We start from the raw sequence: 22,719 nt of genomic DNA, 5'->3' as shown, positions 1-22,719 counted from the left end.
AAGCTGAATGAGCGTGATCTTCACAGAATCACAGAATTTTCAGAGTTGGAAGCGACCTCTAGAGATATGCTGTCACATATGCGTGCGGTGATCTTTGAGGTGGACCACGAAGCTTTATACAGACTTATCTGGACAGACTGAGAGAAGTTAGTCTTAGGCTGACCAGTGTTTTGTAAGGAATCCCAAGGATTTAATTGAATTGTTCATCGGCTCAGACAGACCCAAGTCACTTGGGGTCATTCAAAGGAGGATGGGAAGTCCTACAATGACTCCCTGCTGTCTCTCTCATGTTTTTCAGTCCAACTTGTGTGACTTGGAAGCAAGCCCCATGGCTTGCACTGCCTTCATCTCCAAAGGAGGAGCAGGTTCCAGATACCACACAGGGAACAGAGAAGCACAGAAACCATGCAAGTGTCTCACCTGCTGAGCACAGACAGGACCCTGCAACGTCAGCGTTGCTTGGCAGCAGTCTCACCTTTCCAAATAAGCCGTGTTTTCTTTGGGTAGGCTGGTCTTGCCAGCAGCCAGCGTACATGATCTTAGAACCCAAGTGCAACCTCTGTAAATGTACAGAATTTTCTACAGCCCTCGTAATAATACACATAACGCTGTCAAGGAACAAAAAACCTAAACATAGTTTCATAAGGGAATAGCTTCTCTCTGTTTGTTCATTAGGTGCACAATAGTAAAACACAAAAACGCCTTTTGTGTGTATTTATGATCGCAGCCAACAGGTTTATGTTCTGAGTCACCCTTAGAAACACATTCCCACACCAAAGTGTATTAAGAAAACATGACGGGGTCTCCCGTAAACCAGCAAACTGCAGGAGAGTCAAAGTGGAGGCTGAAAATTGCACACTTGATGTACTTAGTTATATCTAGGTATGTACTGAAGATCTGCAGTAACGCTCGCTGTTCCAAAAGCCTCTGATACATAACCAGAGGCTGTTTTGGGGACCCAGCCACGGTGTCGCTGCAGGAGCCTTGGGAACCGAGACCAGCTGTCTTCATTTTGATGGGACACTTACTATTTATTTTTTATTTTAATTTTAAAAGCTAGCCCGTAATTTATTTACTCCGCATGTAACTCGCCAGGCAGAGCACTCAGTGCTTTCTGAACCCAAACTTTGCTCAACTCAGCTGTGGTGGCTCCTACCTGTGTGTTTCCACAGCCCCTCAACAGCCGTGTAAAGACATGGCGCAAGAGCAGAGAGGGGAACCCAACGAGCTCCAACATACAAAGATGCGCCTCAGAGCATCAGAAAAAGGAAAAAAAAGAAAAAATTCACAAAAAAAACCTCTTTTGGTTTAGTCAACCCAAGGAGTTTAAAAAAAAAATTAATAATAATTTTAAGCATACGAACCTAATTCTACCTTTTTCTGTCCAGGTTTCTCCAGATCGAGTTTCACCCAAGGAGGGGAATCTCTTGCAGAAGCTTCTAGCTTTCAGACTCACTGGATCCAGTTGGGGTGCTCAGTGTCCATAAGACCACGACGCCTATCGCTGACCTCAACTCTTCCCAGTGCCCCCTCGAGCGCAGCGAGGGGGCTGGCGCCGACCCCCAGGGAGGTCCCAGGCAGCCCCAGCGCCGGGCTCTGCCCTCCTGCCTGCACAGAAACCCAGAAATACCTGTGGGGATAAACCGGGCGCCCTTCCCTGCGCTGAAACGGCTCTGCATAAATCAGTAGTGCCCCCATCTGTAAAAAGAATAAATTACATTTCCTTCATAGGATGCTCTGAAAACTGCAGCCAGAAAGGGAACCGCCAGAGTAAGGTGCTACAATAAGCAATTGCGCTTTTTTTGCCCTTTTTTTTTTAAACAAAACAAACCAAAACACATTATGGTAAATATGGGGAATAGTTCACAGAGCGCTTGCATTTTCAAGGCTAAAACGTCACAGCGTTGTTCCACCCTACCTTATTTCTGCCATACATTTAACCTTTTGTGTCCGATTTCTCCCGTAGAAATCCCCAAACACCCCACAAGCAGCGCAGTTCCCAGGGTATTTGTCAGGCAGCTGAAACCACAAGGTGTTTGAAGCTTCATGAGGAAGCTTGCTCACATATGTTATGGAACCACACTTCAGGCAGCATTTCCTCTGCAAAGTCTAGAGATTAATTAGCTAGCCATAAAAGAGTAAATATCAACCCTAGGATTATGGCAGGGAGGGGAGTTATGCCTTCACTTCAATTAGGAAAGTTGAAGGGAAGCAAAAAAACTCATTAGCACGTGCCTGATGAACTTCCTACGCAAGCAGCACTAGGGTATAACATCACCATCACTTCTGACTTCCAGAACACCCAGCGCTGCCTTTGCAGGTACTTTTACTATTTCTCTTTAAAATGAGCGGCAACCTGGCAGGCAGAACCCCAGGCTCCTGCTAGCCCATAAGGAAGGCGAGCGACAGCACTGTTGGAAGCACGGCAGTAAGACCAGGATGACCGCTCTGGGCTCATTTTCACTTCTGTTATGCAGTTTAAATGGAACCAAATTGAACTTATTTGGCCGAACTCAAAACTTGTCCCCTCGTACAGCACGCAGGCACAAACCCCTCTTAGTGCAAAACTTAAGCTATTCCAAAGCCATGGATACGGGACCGTGCTCCCTTTAAATTGCAGGATATCGACGTAGCTGTATTCACAAGTGGCAATTTAAACGTCAGCACAGTGTCCCCGCAGCACACCTACGTGGTCGCGTGGGAGCGACAGCAGGCGAGACTCCCGAGAGGGCTCTGCCCGCTTCGCCCTGGTCCGGCACGGCTGCGGCCAGCACGGCGCCCGGACAGCCCAGCGAGCGCCTGCCAGCTGGCCGAGCCCGCAGGCACGTGGCCACATTACTAACGCGTTCCCGCGGTAGACCCAACATAAGAGGCACTCCACCAAAATTCGGCAGAGAAACTCCACTGCGCCAATGTTTACGAGTTTCAAAGAGCTTCTCCCAACAATCCCCCTGCATCTTCCTCTCTTTAAAGCACGCATGGGAAGGAACTTTTTGCAGGAATGTACAACTATTTATGTAATGGAAATACACTTCACGAGATGTTTTCCCTCATGTGTCTTTCAGCTCACCACTTACCTTTGCAGACTTCTGGGCAGTGTTTTCATATGCTTCACTTATTTAAAAAAATAAATTAACATCAACAAGTTTCTACATTTCAAGAAATCTCTCCTAAAGCAAATAATCTTTTTCAAATGTTCCATGTGAAGTGTTCCTGTAAAAGACTTTTTCTCCTATTCAGATTGACTTTTAAGATTTTAGGATTGTGTTCTCACAGGTACTCACAGAAATTTTTCCAGTACGATTGCCTTCCTCTCTTTCTGCCAGGGCCCGCAAGAAGTTATCTTTCAGTTCTCTTCCTACACTCGCTAGCGACCTAGGGGAAAAAAAAAAGGTATAATTATCGCTATTAATTATTGCCGCAGTCTTTGGGTTCACTGTTTGGTCAAGTGCTATGTTACTGTGAGGAGACAGTCCTCACCCTGTCGTAGCTAATTTATCCACTGCCTGTTCTGCTTTTACAAACCCTTAAACCACTCTTCAAAATTCATCGCTGCTGCAGATGTACAATATAATAGTAGTTTATCAAAAGGTGACTTCTACTAATACAGATTTTCAATTATATTATATTATGCTTATTTTATGTCTCCAGAATTATGGCCAAAGTCACGTTTACACAAGAACACCAAATTTTCACAGTGTACCAATATAAACTTAAACAGATTTAACACCCTACTCTTCAGCCAGCAACTGATCGGATGAACTACGACATACTTCGACTGCTTGGTGTGGTAGGGTCAATATAATTTCTGTATGCTTAAGTACAATGCACGAAAGAAAAAAATCAGCCCAATTTTGCTTCAGAAAAATTGGGGGGGGGATCACAAGAAAGGATAACATACGCTAAAATGTGCTTATTAGCCTTTGAACATCGCACGCTAGAACTCAGCCGTTAAAAGCATACAACCTGCATCAGATCGACAAAAGCACCGAATATTGGACAAACCCTTCAACAAAAATGTGATTCTTCAGAAGGGTTTCCTCAAGTCTCCGAGCCCAACCCAGAGCCCTGCTCCCCTGCAGGGTCACCGCACTCGCTCCAGTGTCCTTCGCTCGCACAGAAGGAAGCGGAGACTCCCCAAACCCTGCACGGACGCCGCTCCACGGGGGCTTTTCTCCTTTTAATGCCCCAAGTAGCCAATGCGGACTGAAAAGCGTGCTCTCAGCCAACCCAAGGCAAACCAGCGCCTCCCAGTTCAGCGCACATCTACCCCACGAGTATTACGCCCCACACACTATCTCAGTATGAATATTTCAATGAAAAGCAGTAACATTTGTAAATATAAGTAGATAGAATACAGCATCAATGACGATCTTTTTATGAAGTGTATAATGTATCAAGTTTCAAACAGAAGAGTGCCAGGAAAACTGAAAAATTCCCTTTGGTAAGTTTTTAAGTATAGACATGCATGGTCATGTCCTTAAACTGAGTAAAAAACCTGCATCTAAAACTGATGTAGAGCTATCGGGTCAATCTCTGGGCACGTTACCAGCTGTTATCCAGAAATACATTCGTTCAAAGCTGTTTCAGAAGTGCATCTGCGGCACTGTGAAAATAAAAAATGAAAAACTAACATACGGATTAAAACACCTCAATTAATTAGATGTAAAGGACACATAAGAAATCGAGTATCAAATTTTCCTTTTCCTGTCCAGTTAAGAATTCTAGATGCCCAAAGTCTTCCTTTGACAGAGATCAATACTAAATCAACAGTAAATCCGTGTTTAACAGCCATTGTAGCCAACTTCACCTGACTTTTGTGGCTCCTATTCTGAAACAGAAGAAGGGTGTGCGGACCTGAAATAATGTGTTTTAATCCAATTAAATCTGATGTTCCAGTAAGACACTCTACCTTTCCTTAAAAACCTTCTCTTCTTCCCATCCTTTAATCGCCAGTAAAATAATCACTGACCCACTTGTAGAGTACTAAGACATAAAAACCTTCTTTTTTAGCAAATATCATCACTTCTGCATTAGAACCCACCGATCCATGCCTGAAATCAAGCCGCACTGTTTCTGAAAAATACGAGGTCTCACTGGATGGCCCTATCTAGGTGAAAAATCACGGAGCGTTAAAACACAGACCTAAAAGATCGCAGGTGCATCACATGCCTAAGGCAGCAGCTCTTCACAACCCCTGAGATAATTCCAAAGGGCGGCATCGTGCCTTACCTGCTGCGCTGACTGCTGGGGCTCTGTTTCACCGAGTCTAACTTCTGAAAGATGCCGGATGAGAAAAGCAGCATCTGATACGTATCTATTTTCTGTAGGCTATTCTCAGCAACAAAGTCTCCCCTGCTCTGTAGAAGATGCTTCAACATCCACAGAAGGAAAAAAAAACAAAAAATAACGTGCATTTGACTAAAATAAATTCTTTGTCCTATGGCCCACAAGAAAAACCGTCAACAGGAATATCATGGCTGAACAAAACATTAGGAATGCAACACATCATGGCTGACGTGACACAGAAGCAAAATCCCCTGGAGCAGAGGTTAGTATTAACCGGCTGCTTTTTTGTAATGAAGAGTGGGGTGGGACAGAAAACACACACATACACATCCCCCCCAAAAAAATTAGCAAAATTATGCTCGAGTCATATCTGACAAACGACTGAAATATTTGCTCATTTAGAAAAACAGTTTCAGAAATATATCATCATTTTACCCTTAGGACAACGTCCCTACTGACATAAAAGTACAAATAAAAAGTTAATGGGACCCCTGAGCGCAGAAACAAAACGTGACGTGTGTCCTCTGTATCAGACTCTGAACCTCCTCGAAATACTGTTTAAATATATACTATTACTGCATGAAGAATAACAGAAGGTATCTCTGTTGAATCTGAATCACAAAGAAAGGAGAAATAGGCTCAGGCTATTCTGAGATAAACCCTTATAAGTTTAGAAAATGCGTGTTAGAGAGAACAAGGAGCCAGAATCCTAAATCTCTGGATGTAGAAGCACCAAACAAAGTATTTCCCGAGGTAGGGACAAAGAACTCCTTGGTAGGTCTTCCACTTTTTTTAACCAGCGAGACTTTACTCCTTTATTTCCTGCATGAAAGCGTATGTTATTTCTTTGAACCTTGGTCTTTTTCACTTCTTCGCCCCCTGGGACGTGCATTCTCGCCCTCGGAGATCCCTCTTCTCCCCTCCACGCTTGCCCAGGCAGCAGAAGCGCACCCTTGACCCTAAGGGAGACTTTCAACTAAGGTAGTTAACACAGCACAAAAGGTCACATGGATATCCTTAACACTGGCTTAAACCAGGTTCATTTCAGTATCAAACGTATCAATTAGGAACTGACCTGACTTCAACTGTCTACAGGGAATTGCGAGCTTCTGCAGACACAAATTTGCATTGCACATCTTAAAAAAAAAAAAATAAAAAAAATCAGTGTGACTTGATTAAGCCATACATAAAGAATGGCAACCTTCCAGAGACGTAAACGTACACAGAATTGGTTTTAAAAATTTCCAATTATACACGGTTCTCATCTGAACGAGGCCACAAAAATCACTGGGCAGGCGCAGCATTTCTGGGAACGCTGTATGAGCGTTTGCCACTCGCCCGTTTTTGAGGACCAAATCAGACTTTTCTCTCTGTGCCACAGCAGCACGTCCCTTCTCCGCACTCCAGCTCACCTCCGCAGCGGAAGGCGCAGGAGAACATCACGGCATCCCACTCTGCAGAAGTTCCCCCCACGCACAAAGAGGCTGAAATTTTGGGTTGTGACTAGGAATGCCCGATGGCCACGCAGCTCTGTCCCACTGGGACGCCCGGTGAGACGAGGGACATCTCCGGGCAGACAGGAGCAGCGAGGACTTCTCCAGCACACACTGCACGCTACGCCTATCTCACAGGGGTTGCTTAACCTGCCATCACCTACAAATGGCTCTTTAAATGAATTTTTAAAAGAAGTTACTTCCTAAAATCTGTATTAGGTCTTTCACAAAGCTAGAGGATTACAAATTATATACTATATATGTTATTAACATGCCTGCAGGTTACAACAGCCCTTGAAAAGGAGAGCACAGACTATGTATTATTAGCCTAAGTTTATGCATCTCCAGCATCACAGGCATCACCCTAACATTCACGCACTGCCCGAAACTACTCCTACCACCCGGTTCGTTCCTCAGCATTCTCACCCAGGGATGCTTTACAGGGAACGCCAATTTACGAGGCAGCACTCTCTTCACAAGGCCCTCTCACGCTAACTGCCGTCACCTCTGCTCGTCACTGCACACTTCTGAACGATATTTTTAATTATGTCCTGCACCACATGGGGAGAGAGCAGGACGTCACCACGTTTGGTGCTGTACAACCCTCTCGTATTGCTGACCTCTGAAACCAAACCCCCCCGACACAGAAAAGCCAGGGGAAAACACTAATATACAGGAGAAAGTGACTCTTCTCATTGTTCAAATGGGAATCTGAGACATGCAAAGATTAAGTGACATCTGCAAAGACAACACGGAATGTTTCTGCAAAGACAACACGGAATGTTTCTGCAAACCCGTTATTATTGTCACCAGCCTGGAGGCAAACAATCCATAACTACTTGTATTGAATATTAACTTCTATATTAGCTTCTCCCCTTCTGGCGGTAGGCTTTTCCCGCGCGTACATCTGCAGAAACGTTAACAAGTAACACCCTCCCTACAGCACCCTTCGGTGGAACCAACAATGACCAGAACCATCACAGGTTAGCAAAACCAGAAGGGATAGTTTTCTCTAGGGACTTGTTGGGGTACAGACACTCCTAGTGATGTTAACACCATTAACTGTTGCTTGCTGGTTTTCATTCCATGAACATAATTCTTATTTTATGTTTCTCCAGGTTTCACTTTTGAAACTCTATTTCCACACTGTCTTGTTCCTTCCAAGGTGCTCTCCTCCTTCCAGGAGCTCCCGGTACGCTCCACAACCCCGCAGTCCCTGCTCACATTCCCAGTTCAGACACCTTCTCCTTGCACCATGCTTTTTGGGGCTTCTCTGACAGGTGTTACTGAAGCAGAAAGAAGGAAAGCTCTCCTCCAACCTGGGTTAGGGCTCCTTGATTCTTATTTTGACTGCCTATACTGTGTTCTGTTATTGTTCCCTAGGGCTTCATTCACTTCATTTTCCTACATCTTCTACCACGTGGGCTTTTCCTGAGAGCACTGGAGTCACAGTTGGAAACAGAACAACGCAGTTTAACTTTTAGAGAGCCCTGTTGACCTGAAGAATGCTTTTTATCGAACTGAGACAATGGGAAGACCATCCAACAGTCGCACTGTTACCCTTTCAAACGCACGCCCCACGTTCCAGCGCTGCACAACGCGCCTTCTCGCCGGACTTCTGCAAAGCAGCTGTGTTTCGCAGACACCTGCCCCAGGATTAGCGGGGAGACAGGCTAAGAACTCAGTCCCAAAGCTTCTCCCTCACCTCCAGACACGTCATTTTTGTTTTAAACCATCTGAAGTTTCCACCTCCCAGCGCCACCGCTGACAGCGCTGTGTCCTGAGGCAGGGCTGTTACTCCAGCACCTTCCAGGATCCAAGTTCATCACCTCGCTCTGTCACAACTATGCGGCTCAGGCTTGGCCAGTTGCTCAGTGCTCTCGCGCCGCAGTCTCCGGTACGAAGAGCTGGGACGGTGACGGCGCTACCTCTCCAGCTCAACGTGGCCAGACACGGCGAGGCTGCCCGCAACTCCGCAAGAAGAGCAGCACTCCGAGAGGCATTGGGAAGCACTCCGACTGCGGCAACGTGGACAAACACTCCCTCGTTTCTGTTGAGTCACATCAACTGGAAGCTTGGCCAACTCACCTCCTCTGCAAGGATGAGAAAACGCACCGCCTCTGTGGGAAAATATCGCTTTCATCCAGCGCCAGCATGGTTCTGCAGGCTGCCCTGGGGGACCATCAGGCTCTCCGGACCCCTTAGTTCACCTTCCCAGGCCTTCCCCCTTCCCGGCAGCCCTAACGCCGTACGTGCCCCTCTCGGCCAACTCGCCTCAGGATGCAAGGTTCAAAAAACCTCATGCAATGGTAGCCAACATCATCAAAACCTTTGTAAAGGTTAGCAAAGATATAGCTACTGCTTATAGCAGTAAGAAAGCAGTGTCCGGCTGACCGGCCACAGGCAGGCAGGGTGAGGTGAAGGAGGAACGACAGCAGTCCACCAACATTGCCGAGACCAATACACAAGGACACAGGTATGGCTGGGTTCTACTGCACAGTGACATCTTTTCTTAGTTTTGATGAGACGATACACAAGAGCTCAAACTGCAATGACACTCGATAGTGAAAACCATAATCGTTTAAACCATGATTACCTGAACCCATCTGCAAGTTTGCCTCCGTTTTAAAAAGAAAAAAAAAAAAAGAACTGATATCCACTGAGCAGTCCTGGTCTGAGCCTGCGGTCCAGTCCTCTGCTCTCCAGCAGGACTTGTGCTTTGTTTGAGTGATAAGGCAAAAACAGGCACCCAAAAAACCAACTGAAACCACAAACCTGATTTGGACTACGGCACACACAGGTGTGTCTACCTGGAGGTAACGGGAAAGCGCTTCATTTCTAAATAAACACAACATGGGGCTGCATAAAGGGGAGGTCTGGATTTAAAACAAAAAAAAACAAAAAAAACACCAAAAAAAAAAACCCACACTTTTTTTGGTTCAGCTTTGAAAAACAAAGCCCAAAGCCTGCTGATCCTACTATCCAAGCGGATGCACTGTGTTAACTCGCACATCCCCGGAGCTGCTACAAGACACACCAAAAGGTAAAACCATCCTGTGATCTTTCTGGTATTTCACAAAGACAACAACGCAAGGAGAAGACAGTTATTTAACTTTCTTTGAAGCTAAACTAACAGCAGCAAAAGGCACTATGCCACAGCATTTGCATAAAGGCACTCTGCCTGCCAGTTTGCAGTTTTATCACACGAGAGCGGAGGCCCTGAACTGGCCAAGAGTGAAATACAAGTGGGTTTAAAAGCTGCTGTGTCTCTGTTCGTGACCTGGTGTAGGGTACAAGCGTCACACCTCCCGCAGGGTGTGGGAGCGCCGGGATGGCGGCGAGCGGCAGCTCCGTCCCTGCGGGCAGGGCAGGCGCCGAGCGCCAGGGAAGGGAGCGCAGCCCCGCGCGGAACGGGCAGCGCTCGCGCAACTTGGTTTTAAAATTGTCTTCGCTGCCTCTGTGTCTGAGCGAAAAAAGAACCATTCCTGGCATCACGGGATTACAAGAGGAATTATATAGAAAAAGAAGATGAAACTTCCGACTATTTGGACATTTGGGGCTATACAAACATTTGTAAAATCTGCTGTAGAATTTTTGATCGCTGGTTACATAATTGAACCTACAATAAATGCCTTTCTAAGGGCCTTAATGCCATCCATTTCATTGTGTAATAAAACGAACAAGAAACTGTAACAACTAAACTTACTACATGGTATTTGAAACTCTACAGAATAACTAACTTATTTAAACAGAACATTTGAGTTGCTCACGCACTTCTCTGGAACACTTTCCAGAGGGATCGCGGATTTGGCTGGCGCTGAGCAGCCCGCACCTGACACAACACTGGCCCCAACATTTCCAACGGTCCCAGCTACCAGTAACACGGTCCTGTCACTGATCCAACATTCACAAACTGAAAAAAAAAAAAAAAAAGTTCCTTTATCAGCTCTGGTTAAGGCCCTGGAACACGCACACGGCTGGAAGGGGGAAAATCAGAGGTTTTTCCCAGTGCCACTGTCATACCCCAACGTCTATGAGAAAAGATAACGGTATGTCCTCAATGTTGTGGGTTTTGCATGGAAGAACGGGACGTGAGGCCTTAACCCGAGAGGGAAGCTGAGCTGCCAGCGGGAGACACACTGAGCAGAGGGGCCACCACTGGCGACGAGCTGATGTATCTCAGCGGAGCTGTGGGCTACCTTTCTGCTCGCCCAAAGCCACGCTAGCGGCGGGACAAGGCAGTCGTGTCAGTCAGAGCAGCCCTTGAGACCTGAACTCAGATTTTGGGAGCTGCAAGGCCACACCAAAGCGCCATTGGGAGAAACAGGACCGTCTATTGCAGTGAGCGATTCCGTCCGTATTGTTGTTGGTTCGTACTGCAGAAAGGCACCAAGCAGCTGGGGGAGAAACAGAACCCCTTTTTTCCGCAGCAAGAAGAGAAACTGGTGTCCAGAAAAGTCATTAGTATCACCCCTTAGTCATGACTGCTGAGCAATGAAACTGGATATTATTTAATTTTTTTTGCCCCACGTCTGAGTTATCTGCATGACCAACAGCTCCTCCGAACCCCACGCCAGAGGGACGGGCTGGCAAGGCAGCACGAGGCACAACACCCAGGTGGGAAAAAGGGAGAGGAAAAACCCCTCTAACTTCTCTGTGAAAATGACCAGACCTCAGGGAATTACGTCAGAGACCCAACCAAAGTCATCTTCCCCTCATCTAATTGTTGCCTTCACTTACTACGGAGAAACTGACCTTAACATATGGAATTTACAAGTGACACAAACCAGAGTAACATATGGTAATAAGCAAAATGGAAATTACAGGTGGCATCTGACAGAAAGACCCTGTCAAACGAGGAAATGACACTTGTAAGTAAGAAAAATAATCTCTTTCCAAACCCACCCAAGCGTGGGGAGCACTGTAGGACCTGCCAACAGCACCCATGCCCAAAGCCAACGGGGACCACAGTGGGTGCTGCCCCGGCACGTACCAGTACTGCCCCCGAACTACTACTGTGTACCTGTATAAATTCTCATTCCCTTTTCCACGTGAGGGACAACCCAAGCCCCGAGGGAGCCCGGCGAGTGCACAGATCAGCTGGGCAATGGCTCCAGCCATGGAGAAGATGCCCGAGGGGTGCTCCAGAGCTGGGGATGGCTGGGGCGCACTGACGTGCCGTCTGTACACCCTTCAACTGAGATGCTTCTTCCAGTGCTGCTCGCACTGCTGAAGCCAGAACACGTGCCAAAGCCGTGGCACGGCTGGGAGCATCCAGTGAGCAATGAATGGCCTCAATGGCAATGACCTCCACAAGCCATCGGTCACCCCCAGGAGCACCTTCTGAAGACATGGGGCTAAGGGAACCACCTGCCCCATTTTTGCTTGTAGTTTTCAAGTCACATGCAGAATTGAAAATCTCCTGTTTAATAAAAATGTGTCCAGAGGTGATTGTGGGATGTCTAATCTCACCAGGAATTACTTTATCACAAGTGGTTATAGAAAAACAGGTGAGATGCACAACTACGCAACCACAGTACCACATATAGACAGGTACAGCCGAAACACCTGATCAGCTAGGTAAGACATGTATGACTATTTACCTTTCCTGGTCACAAAATGACTTTAATTCAGTATTAAGAAAATAAAGTACCTGTAATTGTTAAGCATTTAAATGTATGCAACTACATTTCTGGAAAACAGGCAGAACTTGGAATTGGGATGTTATTAGTAATGGAGAAACTTGTATACCACAATAAAGACACTTATCAAGAAGCCGTTCACTGGATCGGCAGACAAAGTCGTTTTAACAAGATATCCCTATGCATTTCCAACCTTTCTCCTACGAAGCCAAATGATTTAACTATCTGCAATTGTAAAAACCGTGCCCCAAAGTCGCAGTTCTCAGACAAAACTCTTATTGCCAACTGTGAGAAACAACATCCACCTCTTAAACCCTTTTTCACCCTCTGTCTCACAGTCCAGTCCTTCATTCCTAACCGGGGGAAGCGAGCCATGAGGAGCTACTGCCACGCAGCACCAAAGCGACAGTGGCTGGATTCCCCGCACACCCCTTTGATGGCAGTGCGTCCCTCAGCGCAGGGCAGCTCCCGGGACACGGCCAAGCATCCCAACAATATTGCTTAAGTGCACAGATGGATCGGGGTCACGGCACCCGAGATTTGCTAGTCACTTGCCAAGAAGAGATGGTTTTTAAAATTCATTTCATGAGAATACATTAACATTTTACTCACAGGTGCGACAGGATGGGTGAAAGTCAGATAATCTCTATTTCCAGTACAACACAGAACGTGCTATAACAACCAAATGGAAAAATCTTCTTTTGGATGAAGCAACAACAGAGAAACAATCTTTAAAGAAACGGCTCCCACTCCACACCTGGCCCCGCAGCCCGTCCAACTTTCCCTGATGACTCCCGTCACCCCACAATTAGCCAAACTTTAAGGGCACCGCACTCATCTGAGTCACCCTCCTTCGCTGGACCCAGTCTCCACCTCTACTCCAGTGAAAGCACCACACTCAGCTTTCCCCGCGGACTAAATAAGGTCCTCTGTATTTACTGCTTTTAAATACACATTAATAGCTCTGCAGGTTGAATCGGTTCCCCCCAGACCCAGCCAGTGCTTTGACATAACACAGATTGAAGACTCCTCCATGCTCCCCTTCTTCCTTTGCTTTCTTACCAAGCAAATAGCTGCTTTGGAGAGGGAGACCTCGCACTGGGGAGGGGAACGCGTGAGGGAGGAGGAGGGGTTGAGAACCATGAGCAACAGCCAGCGGCTGCTCCCAGTTTCCTCAAAATAACTGAGAAAAACTGCTGGAGCGAGGCGGGAGCGATGGCTGAGGCACACAAACCCTCGGCAAAGGCAGGTTCCAGCGGAGCGGGGAGCGCCAGCACACTCCGGCTCCTCCACCGCACCAACGCTCCCTCTTCCACCTCCAATTCTGCTGAGGAAGGCGGGGGGAAGACTTCTAAAGACAAAATATTTAAGGCAGCGCACTCAAATGAGGCGCTCTTATCTTTTTTTGTGCTTGGCTGCCCGACCCTTCTCCACTTCAATTACTTGGCAGCTATTACACAAATGAGAAGGAAGCCCGCAGTCCCGCACCCGTGTCCGCCCCGTATGCAGTATCCCCATTAAGCCCTAAAGCCCCGTCATGCGGCCGACGGGCACGCGGCGTCGCTCAACCAGGGCTACAGCCGGGCAGGGGAAGGGCTCCGCAGCCTCAGACAACCGTCACAAAGAATTCAAGACAAGGCAGGGGTTAGGCTTGGTTTTACAGCTGAGAACAAAAACATTGACTATTACCGAAAAGGCACCATTTCCGACAGCTGCGGCTATGCACCCAGGTACCTGATGGTTGGGAAAAGAATAAGCACGGCCCGAACCCAGCAGTCAAACACAACAAACCTCTAAACTTGGCTTACACACAGTACAGTTTGCAGCACCAAGGCTTTGCACGTCTCCTAGTACAGTTCACAGTGTCAAGAGGAACCACCTTCTTGCGTTTCAGAAGATCTGCTTCCCTGTAGAAGTTGTCACAAGGCTAGGTCTTACCTGTTCTGATTTACTGTTATTAAAAAAGCAGCTTCCGCTTCATCAGAACCCATCTTTTCAACGGACTTACGATAAACACTGCTTTTGCCCTGTGCTTATAGAGCTGGAACTCTGCAGTAAAAACTTCCCAGATTGGAGGAACCGGTGAACAGCATATATAGACTTTACACATATTGGAAAGTTTAGTTTCTGAAGCAGTGATTAACAGCTGTACATCGACAGATTAACCTTACAACTTACCACCTTACATAAAAAGAAAAACAAAAAAGCAGAGCTGGAGTTCCAAAGGAGTAACAACCTGACCCTCCAGTTTGGTGAAATTAAAACTTTGCAAGAGACACCTTACAGATCATCTGTGCCCAGACAGTTCAGTGAAGCCTGCTACTACTCAAATCCAACAGGCAGGAATACACAAAACATCGGGCACAGCAGAGCTGTATCATATAACAGATCGAAGAGAAAGTGAGATAGTACCAGAGAAATTAAAACAAAAAGCGGCTGTGCTGCGGGAAGGCTGGTGAGGATGGACAGAAAGTCATGGGACGTGTAGCAGCACCCACAGAAAATGCCCGTCTCAGGCCTGACAAGAAGCTCCCAGCCCACAAAGAACCATCCTAAATGGTAGGTGCAACCAGTGGGCACTTCTATTCGGTCCCAGCGGCACGTGCCCAGCAAAGCCATCCCCCATCAGCTGTTTCTGTAGGCTGCTCTCAGCAATGGGGCTTTGGGGGAGAGAAGAGGGAACAGCCCATTTTGGCTGGATTCACCTGAAAACTTGCTAGCGAACAAAGAGCAGAAGCAGAACCACCACCACGCAGAGTCTCAGCTTTCCGGGGCGCTCAGGTGAGGCAGTTCCGCTTGGTTACAGAACCAAACAGCCATTTTCTCTGCGTGCCGGTACCAGGGCAGCGCTTAGATGGATATCTCTGCTTTTTTCTACCAGCTGGCATTCCTTCAGCTGTTTTTTTTCCTTTGAGCTTCATTAAACCAACATTTTGTTTCTGGAGGAGTTCCTACCTCTAAATTACTAACATGTTGCCTCAACTTTCACCTATGTGCAACTGTTTCGCTGTGAATCTGATGATTAGGAGACTTCTTGAAGACTAGCGATGGAGAAGGAGATGAAGAGGTCTCTGGAGAGAGCAAGAAAGAAACAGGCTTTAGCCCAAACTTAAGTAAGCCTTGAATAACATCAACAAGCATCTCCTAAGCAAGACCAGGCTCAGCATCAACCAAGCATTGTGAACATGTCACTGGACCTTATTTACCTGCAGATTCCTTCTTCCATTGTTCCTAACAATTTTATTTCTCAGGAGCTCGCTGATGCTTTTATCAAGACAACCTCCTTTCATAACCATCTCAGCGGAGAAGATTCAAGCTGTCAACACTAATTAATACTATACACCCTGATGCACCGATTTACTGGTGAATTGATTTTATTTTTACTGGTACTACTAAGAAAAAAAGAAACCACTAACATATGGGATAAAAAAAATAAACACAGTAGTGAAACAGTGCTGTGTACTGAAAAACCAAAAACCTGACCTTTAAAAGAGAGCTCCCACCTCCTCCTCACCTCCACTCTGCCAAGGAAAGCAAACGCTTGCTCGAGTCAGGAAAGTCTCTGGCTGAAGGCTAACTACAGTCCTCGATGCACAGAAACCACCTCACCAGCACCTAGGGATTTATCAATTTCATATTAAACGTACCAGCAAAGTTGTTATGAAGTTTATTGTCTGGAGAGCTGGAAGCCATCCCTTTCTCTTGTCTGCTGTTCTTTTTCATATAATAGAATAGATTTTTTCAATGTTTCTGCCAAAAAAAATACGCTACGAAACTGCAATTATATCTGTGGTGTGGGAATTGGGAAGGAATACTGTATCATTATGTTTATGATAGGAAAAACCAACTGAATAATTCAAATTGGTAATAATAACAGATCTTGATTCCCTCCTTTTCCTCTTTGCTTCTGACACAAATGCTTTTAGAGCTATTTTAACTCTCAGCATAAGGAACTGGCAGAGCTGGCTTAAACCAAACCCTTTGTAGACAGGTGCTACAGGACATTTCCTCGTGACCTCAGTTCCAATACGCCCAAACATTTTTGCTGTTTCACTCTTTGGCCTTTCTCATAAGGGACGACTGCCCATCCTGCCAACAGAGAGAGAGCTGAAGGGCACCACCGTGCCGAGGGTTTGCAACCACAGCTTCCTCCCAGCACTCCCCACAAGACCTCCACGCTACCTGCAGCAAGGCGCACGCGGCCCGTTCCCCGGGGACACCGAGGCTGTCCTCACAACATTTTTGCTGTTTCACTCTTTGGCCTTTCTCATAAGGGACGACTGCCCATCCTGCCAACAGAGAGAGAGCTGAAGGGCACCACCGTGCCGAGGGTTTGCAACCACAGCTTCCTCCCAGCACTCCCCACAAGACCTCCACGCTACCTGCAGCAAGGCGCACGCGGCCCGTTCCCCGGGGACACCGAGGCTGTCCTCACCGCTGAAGGAGGGCGGGGCCCCGCGGGGGCTGCCGCAGGTGGCGATGGTGGCCCAGCCGTGGCACCCCGCGAGCCCACGGTGGGGCAGCCACACAGCCTGGGCACGCCAGCGAAGGTTGGTTGGCTCCAACAAAAGACAAGATCTCTGCTGACATCTAACCTTGGCATACCACCTACGCCAAAAATGGCATACATCACTGCTCTACAGGCAGCACAATCTGCGGGAAATTACAAGATCTAACTTGGAATCCATCTCAATAAGCCAAAATTCATTTTCCAGATGATAGCAAAGCCTCTCTCGTCCTATCATACAGACGGGATGACAGCCCAAGCGCGAGGGTGGGAGTGTAACGAACACCAAGTGACCGCAACGCAGAGAACACACAGTGGTATTTAACCCCCAAAGAAGTTACCACTAATGCAGCACGCGATAGCACCGGGGTGAAAGGCAGCAACCCAAGGGCCGAGTCAATCCCCGAGCACTGCGATGCTGAGCTAAGAAAGATGCTCCCTGCAGAACGCTGTGTTGTTTGCCGGCATTCATGGAGGTGTTCATCCGAAATACCCCACGGGCTGACTGCGAGCTGGGTAGAGAAAGGCACAGGTTGGTTTCATGGTGGGTAGCGTAGAACAAAATTTCTAAAAGGGCTCACTAGATGTTCAAAGAGACAGACTTCCCAGGTCATTCAAAGAGATTAAAAAAAAAAAAAAGAAAAACCCAACAAGCAACCCAGAAGAACCACTCAGGAGAGGAGAAAACAGACAAGGGTGAAATCACTCAGACTTAGACTCCTGCCTTCAAGAGATGTGGTCACCTGCACTGCGACTGCCACACATTTGAGGCCAGAAAGGACAAGCACTATCTGCACTGTTGCTCACGTTCGTCATCCTGCATAACGCAGGATTACCCACCAGTCCCTGCATTTATCGAAGTGCCTCACTTCACCTTAACTGCATACCACAGAGAGAAACCCTTTTCCTTTGAAAGCGTTCTTCATTTCTTGGATGGACTGTAATGAATGAACAAGGGCAACGATGGAACCAGCTGACTGAAGGCACTCTCTACTATGACACCACCAAGTTTTCCAGTGACGCTATTGTGGAAAAAACATTTTTAAGGTACTGTTGACTACATTTTTATCAGCATGCTTACACCAGTGAGAAAACCAAGCACCTTTTGCGTGTGTTTACTAGAATTAAAGATGTATAGTTATCCCTTCTAGCTATAACTGATGCCTCTGAATGTCCCCAAGAGCCCACCTCCATCCTGACCTGACTTATAAATCCACCACACTGTTCGTCCATGGCTGGTGCATCGTTCCAAAGCGAGATGTCGGAAGCAGTAACAAACCCGGAGAGAATTTCATTTCAACTGTCCACTGACTCTGTTACAACCCCTGAAAACACAGGACTAAGACAGTACAACTGAGATGTGTATTGAGAAGCCCACAGTAAGGCGTAGGGCAGTTCCCCGTGCATCAAGCGTAGGTGGTCCTTACCCAGCTCGCTTGCTCCAGGGCACGGCAGTGCCGCAGAGAGACAGCAAAGCCCTCTGGAGAAGGCACCGCGTCCGCACCAGCAGCACTGGCAAACCCTCCGGAGGAGGAGGACACTGCCCCTGGGCAACCTCACCTGCTTGGACCTCACACGGGAATGCACAGTTTGAAATGATCTTCTGCAGAGCTCCTCCCCTCCCGGAGCCACATCCCCAAGGTAACGGGCAAAAGCAGAAACAATAATCAAATGCACTTCCCCTGTGTGACCGACTTACACCACGTTTCGCTCAGGATTTTCAAAGAGTCTGTATTTATATGAATCCGCCTGTGTTTTTCTTGGCAGTAGAATCATTCTGACAGATGGGGGGGTCCATCTCGGAGTGGAGTTAGCAGCTGGGTTAGAATTCACCCTCGAGTAAAAAACGATAGCATTTAATTTTGAAACGCTGATGCTCATGTTAATTAAACAAAAAGAAGCTCTATGAAAATATTCATACTTATTAGCTCACTGTACGTATCTCCCTCTAGCAAATGGAATTTACAAAAGTGAAAACAAACAATAACTGAAATAATAGATTTATATGGACCTGCAGAAAGTGAGGCAAGTATACGCAAGCAAGCCCCAGGTATTCTGGGGACAGAAGGCACTACAGCATATTTCTATCGGATGACACTGACACAGTCTATTTGTAAAATCTTAGCAAGTATTCCATCAAAAAGAGACTAAAAAAAGTCTAAAAGCAAGATATTCCATGCATTTATTTTTCTAAAATGATAACTGGTACAACTGAGCTTCACTTGGGCTTAAGTTCCATTTATTTAAATGCAGTGGGATTTGCAATGAGGCTCTTATCTAACTGATAATACTTTTGCTATTTTTACTACCTTGCCTCATAACCATTAGCATATGCCACATTTTCCCCCAGTATTATGCTGTAATACTGTTTATTTTCATTATGAAAGATCTAGGTAACTCTTTCATGCAGCTCTAAACTGGATTTATTTTGTGATCCTTTCAGAGACTTATTGCCTCCAAGACAAATGGCCACAGAAACTGTCACAGTCAATTAATAAGCTGCTTTTGCACATTCCCACCAAATCTCCAAGCTACTCCTTAAGCAAAGGCTCAAAATAAAGGCTCTCAGAGGCTACAGGATGAAGGAGGCACTGGGAACAGCCATCATTTCTGACCCAACCACAGGAAATAACGCAAAGGGGAGAGCCGCAATCTCAGTTCAAGACACCATCCAGCAGCCGGCTACGCGCCCGAAGCCAAAGACATCATTTTGCTCTGGATAACCCAGCCTGCCTTTCAGCCCCCTGCAACCTGAGCACGACCCCAACACTCAACTGCAGGAAGCCCCTCGGGGCCAGCACAGAGATGTTTCTGCTAACAGCAGTCGAGAAAAGGGAGAGTGCTGCGGACAGGAAGATGTTTCCATCTAACAACTCATAACAGTACATAAAAGGACTTTAACAACCCCACTTAAAACCAACAAGTCCAGTTATATGCTTCCATTTAAAGCCACAGCAGACAACACAGCGGGATATATTTCTCCAAGTGACTACAGATTGTTAACTCCAGTTATTCCTTCTCAAGTGACCCTGACTTTCAACAAGTGCTGAGCATCCGACATGTAAAAACCAAACCCCCTGGCCCAAGCTGCAAGAAGTTTTTGGTCATTTTTAGAGGAACGTAGGTTGCCAAGCTTGTTCACAAAACTGCATTCACACATCCATCTCCACAGCTTCTCCGGGCCAAGTTCCACACAACCTAGCTGGCACAGCCAAAAAGATAACATACAGCTGTTAACTTTTTCCAGCCACCACCAGGCACATCTATCCTCATTATTTCACAAAAAGGGTATTTGGGATGGGGTTTGTGCAGATTACTAGGTTATCTCTGGACTTGAGCACTGAAACCCTGTGCTTCTGCCGTCCTATTTTTCTAATCCATCGACACTGCAAGAAATTTGTCTTACGTACTGAAAATGGTCAGAAGACACCAAATCTCCATTGTACCACATTGAAATAACTTGCTATTTGGAAACTGGTCCTCCACCAAAGTGACAGAAAAAAAATCTGATGTCCTGTTATGTGGATCAGTAACTGACACATTTGCTAATGGTTTAGCAGTAAAAGACAGCTCTAGGGACTGTCTCTTCCACCTACCACGGAGAAGCGGTCAGCGATTCTGCTGCCTGACATCAGTAGCCGTGTCCACGAAGGCAAAATGACACACTGCCAACATTACGTAAAAGGGCTGCAGCCACTCCTATCTTCTCCCCCTTCCTCCCAACATGTTTTGTGTTTTTTTTTTCCTCTTGGAAAAAACAAGCTTTCAAAATTAAAAAGAAAAATTCACGTTTTCATTCCAAGGCCCGCAGGCAGATGGATAGTGCAATGGCCCCGTCACCGAGAGGCTTAACTACAAAAGCTGTGACACACAAAGACGCAGAGTTGGAATAAGCTGAAGCACCGTAAGAAGCTATGAGGAAAGCTGCTCACAGCAACAAGCCAAAAAAACAACACAGAGAGCTGGAGAGCAGTGTGCTGAGACACCAACATCAAACGTCCCCCGAGACCTTGTACGGACTTCTCACCCGGTGGGGAGGGAGGGAAAAAAAAGGAAAAAAAGACCAAAAGGTAGTATCTGTAGTAGTACACAAAAGGGTACTAGTAGTCAACTGGTGCAGTGACACATACCACCACTGAATCCGCGTGGCTTTACGGAGTGGGTCCCTGCATCCAACCTGCCTACTGGGACTTGTTCCAGGATGAGCTTAACTCCAAAACTGCAACCGATAGGTCTTGGGATGAAGGACCAACGTACCACTACCAAGGACCCATCTAACATTTCCACTGCAAGATGACCAAGTTTCTGTGCCAGGATGCAGCCTTTGGCACGGCTTGATCGCTTAGTGCAGAGATAACCCAACAGAGACCGGCCCAAATGGAATATCCCGAGGTACGAGGATGCTAACACAAATTCGGGCTGCTAAAATGCCGCACAGCTAGACTGAAGCAGAAGGATCCGTTCCCGCAGGCAAGAGGTCTCGAGTCTCGGCGACCCCTCTGGCGAGCTGGCAGCATCTCAAAACGCCAAGGCTGCTCGGAGATTCCCAAAGCTGCCTCAAAGCCTTGGCTTCCTACACGGATACTTTTTAGGGACAATAGTTTATTTGATGAATTCTGGCCTACCCAAACAGTCCAGTGGTAGCAAGTAAAAGCATCTGGAGGTTGTCTAGAAACACTCAGGACCACTGCAAAGGGTGGGATATGTGCCTGAGACTTTGGAGAGAAAACATTAATTGATTTCCCATCTGCCGAGCGGGAAAAGCACGGACACCCTCAGCACGCAGGCGTAACACCATACCAGCAAAATAGGTTATTTCTTGCAGATAGCGGGCTGAATCCTGACCCACAGACACTTAATTCCATTATACTGTCACATTTTCAGGCTATGAGCAACCAGAGATTTTTCAAGCAGTGCATCAGTTAACAGCTAAAGAAAGGAAGAAAGAGAGATGAAAAAAAAAAAGCAGTTGAGACCTTTTCTGCTGGGAGAGTGGACGGAAAAGGAATTGAAAATTGCGAGCTACAACTTGATATAATTACCACCACTACTCGAGGCTCGCAGCTGCTGCCCACAATGTTCCAGAAATTTCTGGAAGCTTTGAGACGGCTGCCAAAGCAAATGCCATACACTGCAGGGCTCGGGAGCGGATTTCTAGGCAGGATACCTATCACTGCAAGGGAATTCACAGCAGCTTGAGGTTTTCTTGTTAATCTTTTTGTTGAGATCTGAATTCCAAGATACGAAAGAAAAAGCTTTTGGCACAAAGTGACTGAAGAAAGTATTTCTGTGCATGTATTTGAGAGAGTAAGTTTTTGCCCAATTACAGTTACTTAGCTATTGCAGAAGAAGCTTTCCTTCGACTGCCAGAGAAGGCTTTGCTTACAGTAAAATAAAACTTCGTATTTTCTCTTCTGCTAAGCTATGGAATCATTTCTTTGAATTAATTCCACTATGCTCCCAAGGGATACAAATCTCATGACCTGCAAAGCATACTGAAGTCAGACCACGTCAGAATCGTTGCACTAAAGCTTTGTACGACCAGCTGACCTGTCAAGGCTAACAAACGAGGGGGCATCCCACTCGTACGAGAGCCTGTGGAAGTTACCCTTCTCAAGAGTCAAAAGCCATTGAATTCTTTGTTGAATTTAAGTTTTTAGGATGAAGACAGACTGATTTCTCTTCTCTGTATTCGCTGAACTGACAAGGCAGGAAGACAGGATAAACATTGCTATGGCCGAATTTGAGGAAATACGGATGAACAGTTGTTATCACGTCCATACATACT

At 46.6% G+C, this 22,719-nt stretch overlaps 1 protein-coding gene across 1 annotated transcript in view; it reads right to left on the bottom strand.

Annotated features, from left to right (window-relative positions):
• The window catches only part of LOC104289098 (chromosome unknown open reading frame, human C4orf22), a 230,913-nt gene that overhangs the window by 145,170 nt on the left and 63,024 nt on the right, over positions 1-22,719 (bottom strand). Inside the window, exon 5 of the mRNA XM_009887994.1 lies at positions 3,285-3,375. Within this exon, the coding sequence (XP_009886296.1) occupies positions 3,285-3,375 (91 nt within the window). The remainder of the gene's footprint in view (positions 1-3,284; positions 3,376-22,719) is intronic.

Source organism: Charadrius vociferus, unplaced genomic scaffold, assembly GCF_000708025.1.
Source record: "Charadrius vociferus isolate BGI_N301 unplaced genomic scaffold, ASM70802v2 scaffold687, whole genome shotgun sequence".
NCBI lineage: Eukaryota > Metazoa > Chordata > Aves > Charadriiformes > Charadriidae > Charadrius > Charadrius vociferus.
This window is presented reverse-complemented; position numbering and strand designations above follow the sequence as displayed.